Source organism: Sturnira hondurensis, unplaced genomic scaffold (genome assembly GCF_014824575.4).
Source record: "Sturnira hondurensis isolate 20B ecotype Veracruz unplaced genomic scaffold, ASM1482457v3 Scaffold0017418, whole genome shotgun sequence".
In the NCBI taxonomy this organism is placed as follows: domain Eukaryota; kingdom Metazoa; phylum Chordata; class Mammalia; order Chiroptera; family Phyllostomidae; genus Sturnira; species Sturnira hondurensis.
In genome coordinates, this window is record NW_028090049.1 from 472584 (window position 1) to 491451 (window position 18868).

Genomic DNA, 18868 nt, shown 5'->3' on the forward strand with positions numbered 1-18868 from the left:
CATGAGGCTGTGTCTGCTTCATGTGCCCCGATCAGTTAACACAACAGCAGAAATAATGGTTCCATCTCAGTTCCAGCTTCCAAATTACAATCTAGTGCACCTAAGAAACTGCATTTAATTCACATCTGAATTCTCAATCACTAGGAGTAGGGGAAAGGTAGTACTTAAGTTTTCAATCCCTCTGATATAAGGGGGAACCCCTACAAAAAAGAAGGATATATGCCAAGTGCCCACTGATAATACAGAGCATGTCAGAGCCCACCTGCAATTTGTGTGACACTGGGTGACTGACCCTACCTGGAGAAGTCTCAGGTTTCTCATGTGATTTCATGAAAATATTTCTGATGATCTTTCTTGGATTTTAGCAAAGAGCAGCTAACTCTTTTGGAATTTCCCAAAAAGTGATGAGGGTGATAAGAGTGTCTTTTGTTGTGATGACGCAACTCTAGGCAGGCCTCTGGGTAGTTGCAGGATGAGGGCAGGTCACCAGAAAGACCAAGTTCTGATCAGAAGCTTGGAATTTGTAGCTGTCCATGTAAGAAATGTTTCAACCTGACGGGAATTTTTATGACTCTGCTTGGGCCAAACATGACGATAATTGTGGGAAGCAAAACCACAATGGACTAACAGAATGTTCAGAAACATGGCAGTGTCGCCCCTTATTTTGTACAGTACAGTGAAAGCCTGAGGCCTAAGGGGTACATGAAATCCATGGACTACCCATTAAGGAGTTGGAGGATGCAAAGTGCAGAAATCTCTGAGCCTGGGTAAAAAGTAAAACAAATAGACACAATTGCTATGTAGGTTGGTACAGGAAAGATAGGAATTAACAATAAACACAATAATCATAGTAATGAGAGAGTATGTGGTCTCTGCTATGGTGCAGTGAGGGGTCTGGAAAAAAGGAAATTTTCTGAAATATTAAAGTTATGTTATGGTAGAGGCAAAAAATAAAAATAAAATAAACATTCTAATTTAAGGTTAAGATTGACTTTTGTCAGGAAAGATACTGGCCTATGATGTGACTGCTCCCCAACACTCATTTTTGGTTAAAGTTTTAATTTCAGACCATTCTCTGTGGTTACTTCACGTCTCTGAGTTTCTGAGTCCAACCACACAGGCCTCCCCTGAGCCTCTCAGGTTTAGTATGTGGTCCCTTTTTTTGTTTACACTGCCCCTTTTTTTAATAAATCAACCTAAAAGATACATTGGTGACTCATCTTATGGTTAGATATTATTGTCTCAAGTGCTAGGAAGGGATTATCGGGAAGTCTTAGGGGCAGCATTTGTCTTGCTGAATGAGGAATCATTGGTGATGCAGCAAGACCTTCACCTTGCATGGAAGTCAAAGCCGATGTTCTCAAAAGAGAAAAGGAGATAAATGGGAGTAGTCAGTACCACAGGCTTTTAGTAGAAAAACTTTCTGAGTCATTTCTAACCCATAATCTATTATGATCTAAGTTGTGCTGTCTCATTTCTCTGTGTTTTGCATCTTATATTACATTTACTTACACTTTGAGGGCAGACTATACACCCATCTAGTTTTACCCATCTGACCATGGGTTGGGGTCATATTTAGTATGGCCCACCTATTATTAATTATGAATTATCCATTATCACTCTGATTTCTGCTATTTGTGTACTTGAAAGCTGTTACCTTGAAGTTTATTTGGGAACCAGGCTGTAAGAACTTAATGGTGTAAAGTACAATTAGGATCTGAAAGTTCCACAGGTGAGGACAGTAAGAGTTTCATAAGCACATTTCCTCTCCTTCAACAGCAGGCATGGAAGGTGGTATTATAGCCACTTCAGCTTCCATTTGAGTAATACAGTTAGCAGTCCCTATTAAGTTAGGGTATGAGGATATTCATATAATTAGGTTCTAGCATTCTAGGTTCATTTATTCATGAAATTCCTTTCTCGGTATTTTTATTCCAATAATATTCTACAACTTTCTTTGATCTTAGTTATTTTCTTTTCACTCAGAAATAACCAAGTACTTAGTAATACAAAGTACTTACTCTTTTAAAAAAAGATTTTATAAATTTATTTTTAGAGAGAAGGAAAAGGAGAGGTAGAGGGAAACATCAAAGTGTGTTTGTATCCTATGCATCCCCTACAGGGCATATGCCCTAACTGGGAATTGAACTGGTGACCCTTTGGTTTGTAAGCTCTGCTCAATCTACTGAGCCACACCAGCCAGGGATAAACACCTGACTTTTAAACTCTCTTAAAACACACACATCCATCACTTTTCTTCCTTTTGCAATAGCATTTCTTCTAAATGTCAAGATGTTGCTAGAATGGGGACCCTACTGAGGGCAGGACTGCCTAAGGTTAACCATTAATGCATGGATTCTTGATTTTGTGCAGGAACAATTTCACAAAACAAGCCCAGGTAATGTTGAGGGTATATTTATTTAAGCAGGGGATGCTGACACAAGGATGGGCCTAGAATAAAGAGAATCAGAAGAGAAACTGGGTGGGGCTGCTTTAATTCTCTTAAAACATTATGGGAAACATGTGAGGCTAGGAGGGGCTGTTCTCCGGTTATTGCAGAGTCACAGAAAAGGGGCCATGTGGAAAGGTTTAGGGGGTTTGCTTGGGACAAGCTGCTGCTGCCATGCTTCCTTACTCTAAGTCTCCTGGGAACTCCTAAGAGATGACAAGAAAGGAAATTTACCCTCCCCAAACAAAAGAAAAACAATTCAGTAGGTATACCTCAAGAGGTTTGCAGGCCATCCTAGCTGGTTAGTCCAGTGGACTGACCATGGGCCTATGAACTGAAAAGTGACAGTTCGATTCCCAGTGAGAGCACATGCCTAGGTTGTGGACCAGGTTCCCTCTTGGGGCTATGCAAGAGGCAACCTATCAATATTTTTCCTCACACATCAATGTTTCTGTCTCTCTCATTCTATTTCCATCTACTCTCTAAAAAAACAGATAAATAAAATCTTTTAAAAATAAAAGCAAGAGTGCATACAGTGTAACCTGTGTTGAGGGTTTCAAAAGGTGAAAATTTTAAGCGAGTTCTCAGGGAAGATCTCAAGATAATATTCATCCCAGTTTTCAGGTGTGCCCTTTCATGGTGTGGTCTCCATTACTTGGTCAATCCTAAGCCAGAGGGTCTAAATTGCATGAGCAGCTATATGAGAGAAGAGGAAAGACCACCCTGAAAGCAAGGTCCGGCACATTTCCTTTATTGCTGTGAACCTGGGTCTTTTCACCTGGGGAAACTTTTGATTCCAGCTGTAAATTGCTCGACCAGTTTGCTCAGCCACCTTTCTCAATTTCCCCATTTCACTTGCGGAGGAGTATTTCTAGCTTCTTACTAACCTGCTCCAAAAGAAAAACCATACAGGAGCATATTTGGTAAAATAAAAGTTACCATATACACCGTAGAAATTATCAACAGTTATGATATATACACAGTGTTTAAGAAAAGCCAAAAACAACTATAATTATTATTAGGACTAATTTTAGCAGATAGGTAAAGACCATCAAACTTACAATGGTCAACATCAATTTGTAGTTACAAAGCATTTGTCAACGTCTTGGCAATAGCTGTCTGTCTCTGACACCAGCAACTTCTCATCCTTGAAATATGTTTGATTGAGATAAGTAGAGGGAAACATCAGAGACAGAACTTATCAGTTCTTTGGCTGATAAGGTTTTCTCCAACAACAGTGGAAAGTTCTTTAACTGATGTCTCCTCCATTAGACAGAATGTGTCTTTGTCTTTGAAGTCATCATCACCGCCTAGCAGTGCACCTATAAAATGAATATCACGAATTTATCATTTGTTATAAGTTGATGAATAAGTTTTGGTAATAATGAAAAATGTCTCATTTAGTAAGGTTGATCTATGTGTCCCTCTGTTTAAATGTATAGGATGACCAGTCACTACTGAATGAGGAGAAAAACTATGTGTTTACCAAGAGGAATAAATTTTAGGTCAAAAGGCTTTTTGGCTAAAGGGGGTTAAAAGATTCTAAAAATTTATTTAGATAAGTTTTAATTGCATATTTTGTATGTTTCACCAATCCAGAAAAATCAGGATGATGGGCACAATGAGAATATTATAAATATGCCACATATTAGAAACACTCTGCTATGTTTACCCGGAGAAATGAGTCCCTCAGTCACTGCAACTCAGGGAGCATTCCCCAATTGGTTTTAGTTTCTCCCAATAATAATTTAACTTTGTTGAGGCTGTTGCTCTAATTCAAGAAAATGCCTCAACCAAGTTGGAAAATATATACAATTTAAAGCTAACACGTATTTGTATTCTTGAGATGGTGGCCTTCATATGAAGTTCAATTGTCATATTTCAAGTGGGTCTGGGGAAAGTGGCAAATGTAAATGGTCCTGGTTGAATGATTTTTCAGTGTCATAGTTGGACAGACAGAACATCTGCTGCGGACTTTCTGAGCTCCAGTAAGAGGTTTCCAGTAGTACTTTTACTTCATCAAATCATGTTTTTCAAAACCCAATGTGCTAGTTCCTATATATGTTAAAGTATCGATAATTTAGTCTCTATGGATAAGATTGGTTCCCGTTTGACTCTGCTTCTCTTCTTTAAAGTCCCCCTTTTTGCTGTCAGAACCCCATTTCTTTATCTGCAGTGGTCCACTAGAACTGTAAGAGAGGGGCTCTTAGTGATTTTATAAGAAATAACAAGCATTCTCAGGTCGAAATAATTTGGCTGTGTAATACTGCCCAGCTAGTTGCAGCATCAGCTAAGTGAATGATTATTATTATTTTTGCTTTTATGGTAGCAGCTTTAGAAGTCTTGAAATACTTTTCTTCTCTAGTAATTTTCTTTTTTTTTAAATTTATTTTATTGTTGTTCAATTACAGTTGTCTCCATTTACCCCCCACCACTCCCTCTCACCGCAATTATCTCCACATTCCTGTCTTGCTTCCACCACCCCTCGGTTTTGTCTGTGTATCCTTTATAGTTGGTCCTGAAAACCCTTTCCCATTCCCCTACATTATCCTCTCCAATCTCCCCTCTGGTTACTGTCAGATTATTCTAAATTTCACTGTCTCTGGTTATATTTTGCTTACTTGTTTGTTTTGTTGATTAGGTTCCAGTTAAAGTTGAGATCATACAGTATTTGTCTCTCATCACCTGGTTTATTTCACTTAGTATAATGCTCTCCAGTTCTGATAAATTTCAATTGTTTCAATGTCTGTACAACATCTAATAATTCTTCAACCTGTCTCCTGTATTTAATGCACTTGCTTGAGCAAGTTCAGATGGCTTGCTGCTTCCACAACATTATAGTGTTATGACCTATGCTACTGTCATTGCTACTCTTAGTACAAATGTAGGGTTTTTGATTTTTTGACATGACAGGCCTGAGTTAGAACAATTAATCCAGATTTTGGGAGATTCTTACTGATGTTAAAATAAACATACTTCACTGTGTCCATTATAGAAGTTATGGCCTATCCAATTTGGTGATATTACTGCTCATTGTTCACGGGTTCATATGTAAACGACATTAAGTCAGCACCAGCAAAGAGTTTCGTGAACCATCCCTGGCAACAAAGAGATGGTCAGTGGGCAAAATGCACTCATGGATGTTTTTATTCTGCACAGAAGGCAGCAAACTTGTTGTGACAAGGCTATTACATCAGGTTTAAAGCAGTAGATGCAGAAAGTGAAGAACTTACAGAATTGTTGAGTATGATGGGAATTCAGTGAAGATTGAAAAGAATGAAAACATAAAAAATAGAGAGCTCATCAATCTCTTTTCTGTTTGTTTGCACAATGTGTCTACAGCAGAGATAGCTGTCCCACAGGGAGGAACTCTGGCTTCTGAGTCTAACTGCTGATGACAATTCCCTATAGGTCTATGACAATTTCTATGTTTTTGAGTTAGAACTTCCAAAATGATTTTGTATAAAAAGTTAGAAAGTCTATACTTATTGTGTGTCATCATGTGAGCTTTATATGATTCTTTAGAGATTTTACATCTTGCTTTTTATGGAGGGGGACATTTCATGAATTAGGTCAGGTAAAATTGACTTCAATAGATCTTATAAAAACTGGGAAGATTTTAAACCCAATTGTGACAATATCCTGTGAGACTCAGGGTCCTCTAAGTTTCTTTCTCTATTTTAAAAGAGAAAAAACATAAGATCCATCTGAGTCTTTTAAGATTGATTAGTATCCATCTTTAGATATGAGATGGTCACTCTATTTTCCTTGAGGTTGCAAAATTCAAGGCTATTCTTTGAGGGCTGATGACCTTTTGTTGTTAGCTGTTCTGACAGGTAAATTGTATTCTTTATAAATCTAGTACAATCCTAGAGCATAAAAGTAATCTATCCACATATCAGATCAAAGTGGAAACTTTAAGAAATGTAACATTACTTTTTTTCTTTTTTTATTTTTTTGAAATTTTATTTTTTTCCCATTTTTTATTTAATTATTTTTCAAGTACAGTTTTCTGTCTATTACTCCCATCCCATCCCACCCCCTTGTTCCCCCCTCCCTCCCATTTTCACCCTTCTCAGTTGTTGTCCATGTATCCTTTATATACGTTCCTATAAATCCCTCCCCTATTTCCCCTGAAATTCCCTCCCCTCTCCCCTCTGGTCACTGTCAGCCTGTTCTCTATTTCAGTGTCTTTGGTTATATTTTGCTTGCTTGTTTGTTTTGTTGTTTAGCTTCCTGTTAAAGGTGAGATCATATGGTATTTGTCCTTCAACACCTGGCTTATTTCACTCGGCATAATGCTTTCCAGTTCCACCCATGATGTTGCAAAAGGTAGGAGCTCCTTCTTTCTTTCTGCAGCATAAAATTCCATTGTGTATATGTACCATAGTTTTTTGATCCATTCATTTACTGATAGGCATTTGGGTTGCTTCCAACTCTTGGCTATTGTAAATTGTGCTGCTATGAACATTGGGGTGCATAGGTTCTTTGGGATTGGTGTTTTAGGGTTCTTAGGATACAATCCTAGCAGTGGAATTGCTGGGTCAAAAGGCAAGTCCAATTTTAGTTTTCTGAGAAAATTCCATACTGTTTTCCATAGTGGTTGTACCAGTCTGCAATCCCACCAACAGTGGACCAGAGTCCCCTTTTCCCCACACCCTCTCCAACATTTGTTGTTTATTGTTAAATTACTTAAATTAGCTTTTAATATCTAGGAAAATAGGTGAGCCCTCTGTATATTTCTGAAGCATTTTAGTGCAAGTAAATTAGTAATGTTCCCAAGTGAAGGCAAAGAGACACCGACTGTGCATTATTTTTTACTGAAAGACTGAAAAAGGCACTACATAAAATTATTACTGAAAAATATTTACAGTCCACAGAAATGGCTGATAATAATGTATGTGGATTTAGAATCACAGGATATCTGGAAATAACTATTTTATTTATAGCTCTGAGAGTATGTACACATCTCCATTGTTTCTAGTTTGGTTTCTTTACTGACATCTTGGGAGAACTGTAGAACCTTCTATATAAATTGTGTGTTCTTTTAAAGCATTTTTATATAGTAGTTTTAATTCCAGCAAGTGCATCAGATATTATAGAATAGTGGCAAATATTAGGCAAAGTATTATCAATAGTTATTTTAACAGGAGTGGCTAATTAATCTTGCCAATATCTAGTGTAGAAAGGGCTCAAAGTTGGACTGGAACATCCTGCAAGAAATGTTCAGTCTTGGGTTATGTTTTCCTCTTGTGGAAGTTCCTTTATAATGATTATTTCCCCAAGTGTTTCAGTATTCAAATACATTTCACCCTCCCAAGAAGAAAACTGTGTGGGTGCCCTTTGTTTCAAAAACAATCTCTCCCTGTCAGTAAAACTGAGGCTGATTAGACCAGTAAAACCTTATGTTACCTCATTGCATTTTATATTTAGGAGACAGGTTGTGACTTAAGAACATTCATTAGTTGGTTAGATGTCCCTGCCACTTGCACTGAAGCTTTTCTCTTAATTGGATGTTGGTAAGAACAGATAAAGGGCCTTAGGAATCTCCACCATTGGGGTAATTTTCATTTCTTTTTAATGATTAGCAAGGAGAAAAGGAAACACTCTTATAATTGTCTGAGGAACCATAGGCTTGCTTTTGTATTTTTTTCTGCTTCTAAGTCTTCTTTCAGTTTTCTATAACCCTATTAAAGTGAACAGGCTTCTGTACCAGAGTTTCCCAGTGAACCTTATTTGGTAAATCTGTTGCTTTACTTCCAGGAACCAGTAGGTACATTTATTGGAGTAGATCAGAATAAACATGATCTTGTATTCTAACAGTTAATTTAATTTTTTTGCAAAACCATCCATGTCCTGGAGAAAATCTTTGAAATTTTAGGTAGGTTTTTATATTCTCTTTTAGTTTTAGGAACACACACACACACCATAATATAATATAATATAATATAATATAATATAATATAATATAATATAATATAATATATACATATAATCTCTCATTCTCCTCTGCTTAAAACTGGCATTTTTTTTTTCTGAAGGAAGCTGCTAGAGTTCATGCATTATTATTGTCTAAGTTTCTATTCTTATTTGGTCAAAGTTTATTAGAGAGTAGTAGTGGAGGAGATATAAAAGAAATGAAAAAGGATAAAAGAAGAAAGAGGGCAATTCCAGACCAAAACAAAAAAATCTCTCAAAGGGCAAAGAATACAGTGAAGGAAATGTGGAAGGAGGACAGATGAGGTGCTGGCATCTATTAGCTACAGAAGACATTTTTAGTTTGAGACAGCCCCTTAACTTTTTTAAAATTATTTTTTGAAGAGAGGATTTATCTGTGCTTCTCCTAGAAGTTTCTAGTTTCCAAAAGAGATATGCTTGCCATTTATTCATTTAAATTTTGGAGCGGTCCTCTATTTAAATGTTGCATCCAGAAATTAATGAGATGGCAAAAGAGTTGTGTTTTGGCTATAATAAACTGATACCTCTTATATTAGAATCTTCCCATTTCTGTGAGTATTTACCACTAAAGTCTTCTTATTTATTGTCTATCTGCCAGAGTAGTAATGAGGGGGCTGGGAATGAGAGCTTTTAGCCTTGGAGTCATGATTTCTTACATCGACTTTACTTTTCTTTGGATATTTGCAGAGCATGAGTAAATTTCTAGGGATGGTAGCTTGGTAGCTTTAAGTGGGCTGCTTATGGGTTGAGTTTCAAGGTGCTGTCACTTCCTGAGTTGCATAAAACTCTATCATGTGTCTCAGTTTTTCTCCCACGTGCTAGGTAAGCAACCTTCATGTGAGCATTCTTTTACACATCAATTATTTCATTACAGTTGAGTTGAAATTCTCTGTGAGCTCCTGCACATTTGGGGGAATTCTCTCAGACACCTGCACAGAGATTCTTAGTCACCTAAGAATACCTGAGATTGGACCTTGAGGGAGGAAGGGCCTTTGGTCTTCAAAGCCGAACAAGTCCAGTCTCTCATTTGTCCAGCACAATGTTTCATTCAGACTCTCAAAGAGCAATTCCAATGGAAAGCCAAGGTTAAAATCCAGGCATCCTTTGTGTGGGGGGTGGGGATGGGGCAGTGGTTCAACTCTTATGGTTAGCCTGGTTTTTCTCAACTCTTTACCTTTAGGCTTACTTTGAGAACTTAAAACTGTAGCTGAAATAAATTCTAGCCTTTTACCTTAAAACAGGGAGGCCCATTATTCTGAGAAAAACTTAAGCAAGCTCACTTGATACACTACCAGGATGATGAGTCACAGTGGGTCCCCTGCTGTTACCTAGTAAGGTGGTCCTGCCTGAGCTTCTCTGGAATCCTGCCACACTGTGCCAAGTAAGTGTCAAAGTTAGAAATGTGTAAACATGTACAGAAAATGTAGAAGTTAATTCCAAAGGAGAAACAATATTTCAACAAACTGAAAAAAATGTTCCAGAGAATGACAGTTTTCACCTTATTTTATCATTAGAATCAAAGGAAAAAATTATGGAGGTTGCATAAAACTTATTGGTGCTGTAGTAGAGAGTTGGGAGATGCAAAACAGGTGAAATTTCTTGGATTGCATGAAAATTTAAAAAGTATACATAATAAATTTTTTTACATAGAGGGTACAGGATAGTTAGCAGTTGATTAATATGGTAACAATAACAATAAAAAATTATTTAGTCTCTTCTGTGGTGCAGCGAGGGTTCTAGAAAAGCACGCCATTCTGACAATTTAAGGTTCTATTATCAAAGATGCAAAAGACACTAGACAAAACTGTTAGGGTGGGTGGGGATAGGAGGAACCTCTGGCTGGACTTTGACAAGATGGACATCTTCACAGTAACCTGAGTCCGAGGAAGAGACCACCAATGCTGTACTGCTGCTTTGTTCAGAGGGCACCAATCCCCAGCTCCCACTGGGAGCCAATGAAAATAAAACCCCACCACGTTCCCTGCTCGGGTGTGACTTCCACGACCTCATCCTACAGACCGTGGAATCTCACCCAGGAGCACAAACCCCAATAAAGCTCTTTATTGCCTACTTTATGGCTGATTGGCATTTCTTCCTCGCTGAAGCCTAAGAAAACCTCTCATTTGGTGCCGAAACCCAGGAGGGGTTGTTGTCTGCTGAAGACCACTCCTCTCCCTACTCCCCGACAAAGCTTCATGGCCATCCCACCAGTCTGGAGTAAGAACCAGGGTAAGTGCCGCTGCCCTTAAGTTTCTGGTCCCCGAATACCGATTCCGGGCCCCCGTCCGCTGGAGAGACTGCTCTCCACCAAATGGCAGCGCTGCGTCGGGGTGACCCTTCTGGGAGAGGCTGCTCTCCCTCTGCTGAAAGGCTCTAGGCACTGGAGGAGACGTCCCTGGACCTAGATCCTCATTTTTACCGACCGGATCAGCAGATTGGGTTGAGGAACGCCGATTTCCTTCTGCTGCTCCTCGTGGGACCAGGAATGGAGAGGCAGGAGTCCAAGCCAGATCCTAAATCACCTCTAGGGTGCCTTCTGAAAAATTTGAAAGTAATTGACCTTGGCCTTAAGCAAAAACAGCTGATTTTTCTAACCACTAAGGCCTAGCCGTTGTATCAGCTCAATAATCGTGAGATCTGGCCTCCTAAAGGCACTTTTAATTTTGTTACCCTTACTGACCTAAATAATTTTTGCAGACAGACTGGCAAATGGTCTAAGGTCCCCTACATTCAGAGCTTTGGGGCTTTGCACTCCTGCCTGGCTCCCTGGCAAGTTCTCCTTGCCCAAGGGAAACCTGACCCCATCCAGCCTCCTAAGCCTGCTACCCCTCCCCCTCCTCCTCCTTATCAGCTCTCTGCTAGCAGCCACAGCAGCCCCAGCCCTCCCTTCTCAACCAGATTCCCCCCCTCCCCCTGAAGACCCTGCTACCCCTTCTCCTCATCAGCTCTCTGCTAGCAGCTATTCCAGCCCCACCCTCCCCTCTCTGCCGGATTCTCCCCTTCCCTCTGAAGATGACCTCACATGGCATGATCTGCACATCATTTTAACTTCCACCATGACCCTGGACCAGCACAACTGCATCCAGACTGCAGCTAGGGCTCATGCAGACCAAACCCACACCACCAATCCTCTAATGCCAGTACAGGCTGAAGCCGTGCCAGAGGCAGAACCAGGCTGAGGCTACCAGGTAGGACAGGCGGGTTGGAGACGCTACAATGAAATGGTCCAGTGCCTCATAGCAGGTATGCACCAATCTGCCCAGAAAGCAGTCAGTTATGATAAGCTCAGAGAGGTCACCCAAGGCCCCAGAAAAATCCAGCGCTGTTTCTTAACAGACTAAACGAGGCAATGGTGCTCCATACCTGCCTCGACCCGGCTTCTAACGCTGGGTCCGCTGTCCTGGCTACTCACTTTATCTCCCAGCTGGCCCCAGACATTAGAAGAAAACTAAAAAAGGCCGAGGACGGCCCCCCAAACCCCCATCCGAGATCTGGTAAATATGGCATTTAAGGTTTTCAATAACCAGGAAGCAGAGGCTGAGGCTGCCCGTCAGGCTCGCCTTCAGCAAAAGGTAGCCCTGCAAACCCAGGCCATACTAGCGGCCCTGTGACAGGCGACAAACACTGGCCCAGGGGTGAAGCCTAAGTCCGGATCAAAGAACACCCCACTAGGGGGCCTGTTTCAAGTGTGGCAAAAAAGGGCACTGGGCTCACCAGTGTTCTCAACCCCGGCCACCAAGGAAGCCTTGCCCCGATTGCCAGCAGCTTGGCCACTGGAGGGATGCCTGTCCCCTTAGAGGCTCGTCCCCAGTGTCTCCACATGGGGGACCAGCTGATCAAGGTGCGGACTCTTCCCTGGTCGCTCCAGGACTTCTCAGACTCCTAGGTGACTGACGGCCTGGACTCGGAGACCCCTATCACCCTCGCTGAGCCCAGGGTAATGCTACAGGTAGCGGGTAAGTCCATTTCTTTCCTAGTGGACACGGGGGTTACCTTCTCTGTTTTACCATCTTTTTCAGGACCTCTTACTCCTTCCCAGATCTCGGTCATGGGGGTTGATGGGACCCCATCTAGCCTGTGGCAAACACCCCGTTTATCTGCAGTCTGGACGGCTTTCCCTTTTCCCATTCATTCGTTGTCATACCCTCCTGCCCTATTCTGCTCCTAGGACGGGATGTTCTGCAATTATTAGGCGCCACTCTTCAGATCATGCAAACCTAACCCCCTATAATACTCTCTCTCACATTCCTCCTAATACAACCCACTTCTCAGTTCTAGACCTCAAAGATGCCTTCTTCACTATCCCACTACACCCAGAGTCCCAGTTTCTTTTTGCCTTTCCATGGACAGACCCTGACACTGCTCTATCACAACAGCTCACGTGGACAGTCTTGCCACAGGAGTTCAGAGATAGCCCCCATTTATTTGGTCAGGCTTTAGCTCCTGTGACCGAGGTTCCAGCAAAGTCCTCCAATATGTAGATGACCTCCTTCTCTGCAGCCCCACTTTGCAAAATACCAGACAACATACTGCAGATCTCCTTAACTTCCTTGCCGAAAAAGGATACCGAGTCTCCCCTGACAAGGCTCAGTTGTCAAGCCAACAAGTCACCTACTTAGGTCTCACCCTTTCGCCTACCTCTTGTAGTCTCACAGTGGACCTCACTCAGCTCCTCCGCAATCTCCAACCACCTAGGACAGGAGATTAAATTCTATCTTTCTTGGGGCTAGTTGGATTTTTCAGACACTGGGTCCCCAACTTTGCCCTACTTGCCAAGCCGCTATATGAAGCAGCCAAAGACGCTCCTACTGGCCCCCTCACATCCCCCAAGCTAGTGCAAAAAGCCTTTATTGTCCTGTGGGACACACTGTTACAGGCCCCCTCCCTGAGTCTTCCCAATCCCTCCCGTTCTTTCCATCTGTTTACAGACGAGAGACAGAGAATTGCAGTTAGAGTCTTAGCTCAACCGGTAGGCCCAACATACTGCCCAGTTGCCTATTTACCAAAACAGCTTGACCCTACCCTACATGGATGGCAGCCATGCCTCCGGGCATTAGGGAGTGAGGCTGAACTCGGGAAGGAAGCCCTCAAACTCACTCTATGCCAACCTGTTACCATATTTTCCTCTCATCGCCTTACGGATCTGCTATCCCACAGAGCTTTCTCTCTTTTGAGCCCTTCCTGTCTACAGGAATTCCACCTCTTGTTCGTTGAGGGGACGGTTCTGTCTCTCCAGCTCTCACCATGCCTCAAGCCAACTACCCTCCTTCCAACCCCCACTACAGACATAGAGCCGGCCCACTCCTGCCCAGAAGTATTAGACTTCCTGGGTCAGCCTCTAGACCACATATCTGACAAGCCTCTCCCCAAGGCAGATCTCACTCTGTAGATGGAAGTTCAGTGCTCAGAGCTGATGGCCAAAGACAAGCAGCCTATGCGGTAGTAACTTTGACTGAAACGCTTGAAGCCAATAAGCTCCCTGAAGGTACCACCTCTCAGAAAGCTGAACTCATAGCTCTCACATGGGCACTTACCATAGCCCAGGGTAAGAAGGTTACTATCTACACAGACTCCAAATATGCTTTCTTGATTGTTCATAGCCACTTGGCTTTGTGGAAGGAAAGGAGCTTCCTCACTACTAAAGGTTCACCTGTTGTTAATGCCTCTCTCATTGCCAAACTCTTCTAGGCCACAGACCTACCCACTACCATAGCAGTGGTCCACTGTAAGGGTCGCCAGGCCTCACAGGACACTGTTTCCCATGGCAATGCCCGGGCGGATGCTGTAGCTCGAGTGCTCACCACACAAGCCCTGCCACACCCCATCCTCTTTCTGACCACTGATATTCGCCCCACCTATACCGCCTGAGAATACTCCACTCTCCTCCAGCAGGGTGGGCACCCAGGAAATGAGGGATGGGTCTTCCTCAATAGAAAAATAGCCCTACCCCAGGAACAAGCCACTGCACTTCTTTCTGAAATTCACCAATCTTTACACATTAGTCTGAAAGCTCTGATGAGGTTTCTAGACCCCTTGTTTATTCATCCCACTCTCTTCCAAGCCATCAAGGAAGTCCACTCTAAATGTGCCATCTGCTCCAAGACATCCGCCCAGGGAGGAACGAAGCCTCAGGTCCCGGGCCATCAACTACGTGGACATCTCCTGGGACAGGATTGGCAGGTGGACTTTGTGCACATGCCTCCCCACAAGAAATTCTGCTACCTTTTAACCTTTATTGACACATTTTCAGGTTGGATTGAGGCCTATCCCATGACAAGAGAAACAGCAGATACAGCAGCCGACTCCCTCCTCAACCACATCATCCCACGATTTGGGCTGCCCTCCTCTATCCAGTCGGACAATGGCCCAGGCTTCATCTCCCAGGTCATCCAGCAGGTCTCCTCCTCCCTTGGCATCACCTGGAAGCTGCACATCCCTTATCATCCCCAGTCTTCCGGTAAAGTAGAACGGGCTAATAGTATCCTGAGAACCCACCTAACCAAACTTACCAACAGGACTTAGCCCTTTCGAAGTACTGTACGGCCGCCCTTTCCTTATTAACCATAACCTGCCAGTTATGGTTAAAGATTACTTTTGCAATCTTTGCAAAAGTAACTCCTCCTCTGGCTCCTATCTGCCCTATCTCTCTCTCCTCTGGCATCTTCTCCGTGAACACACAGACAGAGTTCTTCCTCCTGTGGGGGGTGTCCGGAGACAGGCCCAGTCACTCTCCTACAGCCTGGAGACCAGGTATTACTCAAAGAACTATGACCCGGACCACTCCAGCCCAAGTGGGCAGGACCTCATGCTGTTATTTTAACCACCCCCACAGTGGCGAAACTAGTGGGTCAGCCATTGTGGGTCCACCTCTTCCGCCTTAAGCCGGCCCCTGCCTCAGGAGAGTGGTCAGCGCAGCCCATAGGAGATACCCGAGTCCGCTTTATTAAAACACCAGGTTCTCCCAGTGAAGTCTCTACAAATCCTCCTTCTTGCTTACCCATCCCTGCCAAAAAAACCCCTCCTAACCTACAAACCAAATACATCTGGAGATTCTTCGTACATGAAATATATTGCAAAAATGGACAGGTAAATTCTCACTCTGTCACTTTTGTGGACTGCCCTCCCACTGGTTGCTCTACATCCATCCGTCTCTCTGCTCCCAAAAGTAGCTTTAGAGGGGTAGATGGCTGGACTGCCTGGTATGGATGGCACATTCTCTGCTTCCTCTATGACCAGACAAAAAGTAAGTGCAAACTCTGGCCAGACACATATGGAGGCTGCCCCTTCCACTATTGCAGATGCCGTACATGGAATACTCTCCAGTCGTGGCGCTTTACCATTTATGATCCATGGGACTCCAGATGGGAACAGGGAGTGAAGGCAAAACTATACCAAAGCCTCTCATATTCGTATCCCCAGAGTTCCATTGAAATATACCGAACTCTTGTTCCAGAACCATGGAATACAACGCTATTAACTAATACCATATTAACACATGAACAATCTTTGCAAACACAGATCCAACAAAGAAAACAGAGTGCCTCTTTTTCTTGGCTAAGCCTCATACACCAAGGAATCCAGTTCTTCAATATCACTGACATCGGAAACGTCACTGACTGTTTCCTATGTGCTTTTCTGGACCACTCTCCTATTGCGGCAGTCCCCATACACACTCCCCTCAAGGTCACGAACTCCCCGACACCTTTTTTCCCCAAAAGATGTACCTCTCTTTCAAAACATAATGAACAGTCCCAAAGTATGTTACACTACTGCAGGTGCCTCCTCATGCAACCAGACCATGCAGATATCGGAACCGCTACCAGCCCCCAGGTACATTTTTCTGGTGCAATGGAACGCTGCTGTGGACCATTAACTCCTCCTCAGCCTTCCCCTACTTCCCGACTGTGCTGACCCCACAGCTTACACCAAGACCCCACCACTCTTGAAATAGCCCTGTGGTGGCGTTCCCTATTTTTTACCACTCTGGCCCCTGTCCTGGGGCCAATCATAATAATCTGCATACTATTAATGCTTGGCCCCTGCTTTCTGAGATTCCTCCAGGAAAGAATTCCTGAAGCTTCCAGGGTTACTTTTCACCAGATGTTGCTTCAGACACAAACCTCCTTGCCCCTCCCTGGCCAACTAGAAACAGCTGACCTCTAGGCCCTCCTCTCTACGCCCCTCCAGTCAGCAGGGAGCAGTCAGATGAACACGTCATCCCTTATCCTATCAAAGAGGTTGGAATGTTAGGGTGGGTGGGGATAGGAGGAAGCTCCGGCTGGACTTTGCCAAGATGGACATCTTCACAGTAACCTGAGTCCGAGGAAGAGACCACCAATGCTGTACTGCTTCTTTGTTCAGAGAGCACCAATCACCAGCTCCCACGGGGAGCCAACGAAAATGAAACCCCACTACATTCCCTGCTTGGGCATGATTTTACGGCCTCATCCTACAGACCGTGGAATCTCACCCAGGAGCACAAACCCCAATAAAGCTCTTTATTGCCTACTTTATGGCTGATTGGCATTTCTTTCTCGGCGGAGCCTAAGAAAACCTCTCAAAAACAGAGGCTGATTTTTTTTTCGTAAAAGAACTCAGACTAAAACATGACTACCTGCCATGATTCACTTTCAGTTACTAAGTTTTAATTTCCGACAATTCTATGGAGTTATTTTAGGTCTCGGTGTTCATAAGGTTCACTGCACAGGCCTTTATTGAGGTTTTCAGATTTAATATATGTATTTTTTTATCCATTTTCTCCAATTTTCCAAAATCTTTGAAAGGGAGAGGAGCTACAAATAATTAATTATGGTCAACTATTTAATCAATCATACCAACAAAGAGAAACTTCAAAAAAGCACCCCTAAACATAAAGATCGCGGAGCATCTCAGAGGGTGGGGACCCAGGGAACATATGGAAGCTTCATTACTATCACCCAATGCCTACCTAGCCCACTGTGTCTCTTCCCTGTTGCTGATCCTGAGTGATGTCTTTATAATAAAGCAGTAATAGCAAATAAAGCCTTTTCTGCATTCTGTGTGTTTTTCTAGAGATTTCTAATACCTAAGGGGAAGTAATAACAATTCCCAAATTTGTAGTTGATTAGGTGAGAATGTCAGTAGCCTGGGTACCCCACTTGCAATTGGCATCAGCAGGAACAGCAGTCTTGTGTTACTGAGTCTTGAACCTGTGTGGTCTCCATGTACTCTGGGTACTCAGTGTCAGAAATACATAGAATTGTAGAACATGCCATTGGAGAATTGATTGTTGATAGAAGATAAAAACCCTTTATTCATAGGAAAAAACCTGGTTGTTGTGAGGCTAGAATTGATTGAAAGTATGCAATCTGCCTGTATCAGGTGCTCAGGGAATTTGAAAAGATTTTATGTTCTCTCCTCTCTCTTCCTGAGAAGCCACACTTTAAGAAGGTACATTTACTTTTTTTTTCTCTGTTTTCAGAGCAAAACCTGAGGCAGCGTGCCCCCTCCCAGGAGGAATGAAAGCACAGGCCCATAAAGTGTACGCACTGTTGTCTAACCCCTAGGGGTTATGGCTAAATTGCCTGATGCCTAAACAGCCACAAAAACCCAAAAAGATGTTCCAGATTGCAGTGAATGGAAAAAAACCATCATGGAGTATATCAGAGGAACTTTGAAATAATGAACAACTAAAGCTCTAAAAAGAGAACTGCCAAGTTATTTACATTTAAGGTCATTTAACAGAAAGAAGTGGGGGCAGGAAGAATGTCTGGGGGTTTTGAAGACATGGGATATGAGAATTTCTCAGGAATTATGTAAATTTTTCAGGATCCTTTGCCACAATTGCCTACATCATGACTGCTCCAGAGAGGTCCTGATGTCACTATGACAACAATGAGTTTATGAAGGCCCAGAAGTCATGGTAACTTTGTGGTATTGCTGTATTGTCTTAGTCAGTAAGAAATATTTTATCTGAGTGTTTAGGAGACACTCCTTGTTGATTTGTAGATTTTGTAAATGTGTAATGAGCTCTAAAATAAACTGAGTGGGGTATTGAGCTAGCAGTCCCCCCAAATGGAGAAATCCCCAAGAAACCTGGCTTGGTGGACAGAAAGCTAACTACACCTGAGTGAGAAGCAGGAAGAACCAGGAGAGGCGGGAGGCTCTGTGAGAGACAGTGAAACCGGAAAAACTGCCTTTCATGGTGCCTGTCACATGCCGAACCCAATCGGCAGAGACAGGGATTGAATATTTATGGGCACTTTATTCAGATGGCCAGTGATAAGAGAAGATGGTGGGTTCATAGCCTATCTTGTGTTCTCTTTCCAGGCCAGACTTTTTATAGCAGGGAATAAACAAGGTGTGGTGAGGGCTTTGAAATTCAGAAGATGCAACTTTCCTGTCCTGGGAAGTTAGCTGTTCCCAGGAGAGTTTGGTTGTGTGTGTGTGTGTGTGTGTGTGTGTGTGTGTGTGTGTGTGTGT

At 42.7% G+C, this 18868-nt stretch overlaps 1 protein-coding gene across 1 annotated transcript in view; it reads left to right on the plus strand.

The window, feature by feature from the left end:
* Nucleotides 1-12347: 12347 nt before the first annotated feature.
* Nucleotides 12348-18868, plus strand: part of LOC119002114 (carcinoembryonic antigen-related cell adhesion molecule 21-like) — a 65496-nt gene continuing 58975 nt past the window's right edge. Inside the window, exons 1-2 of the mRNA XM_037067791.1 lie at nt 12348-12363; nt 14658-14864. Of these exons, the coding sequence (XP_036923686.1) occupies nt 12348-12363; nt 14658-14864 (223 nt within the window). The remainder of the gene's footprint in view (nt 12364-14657; nt 14865-18868) is intronic.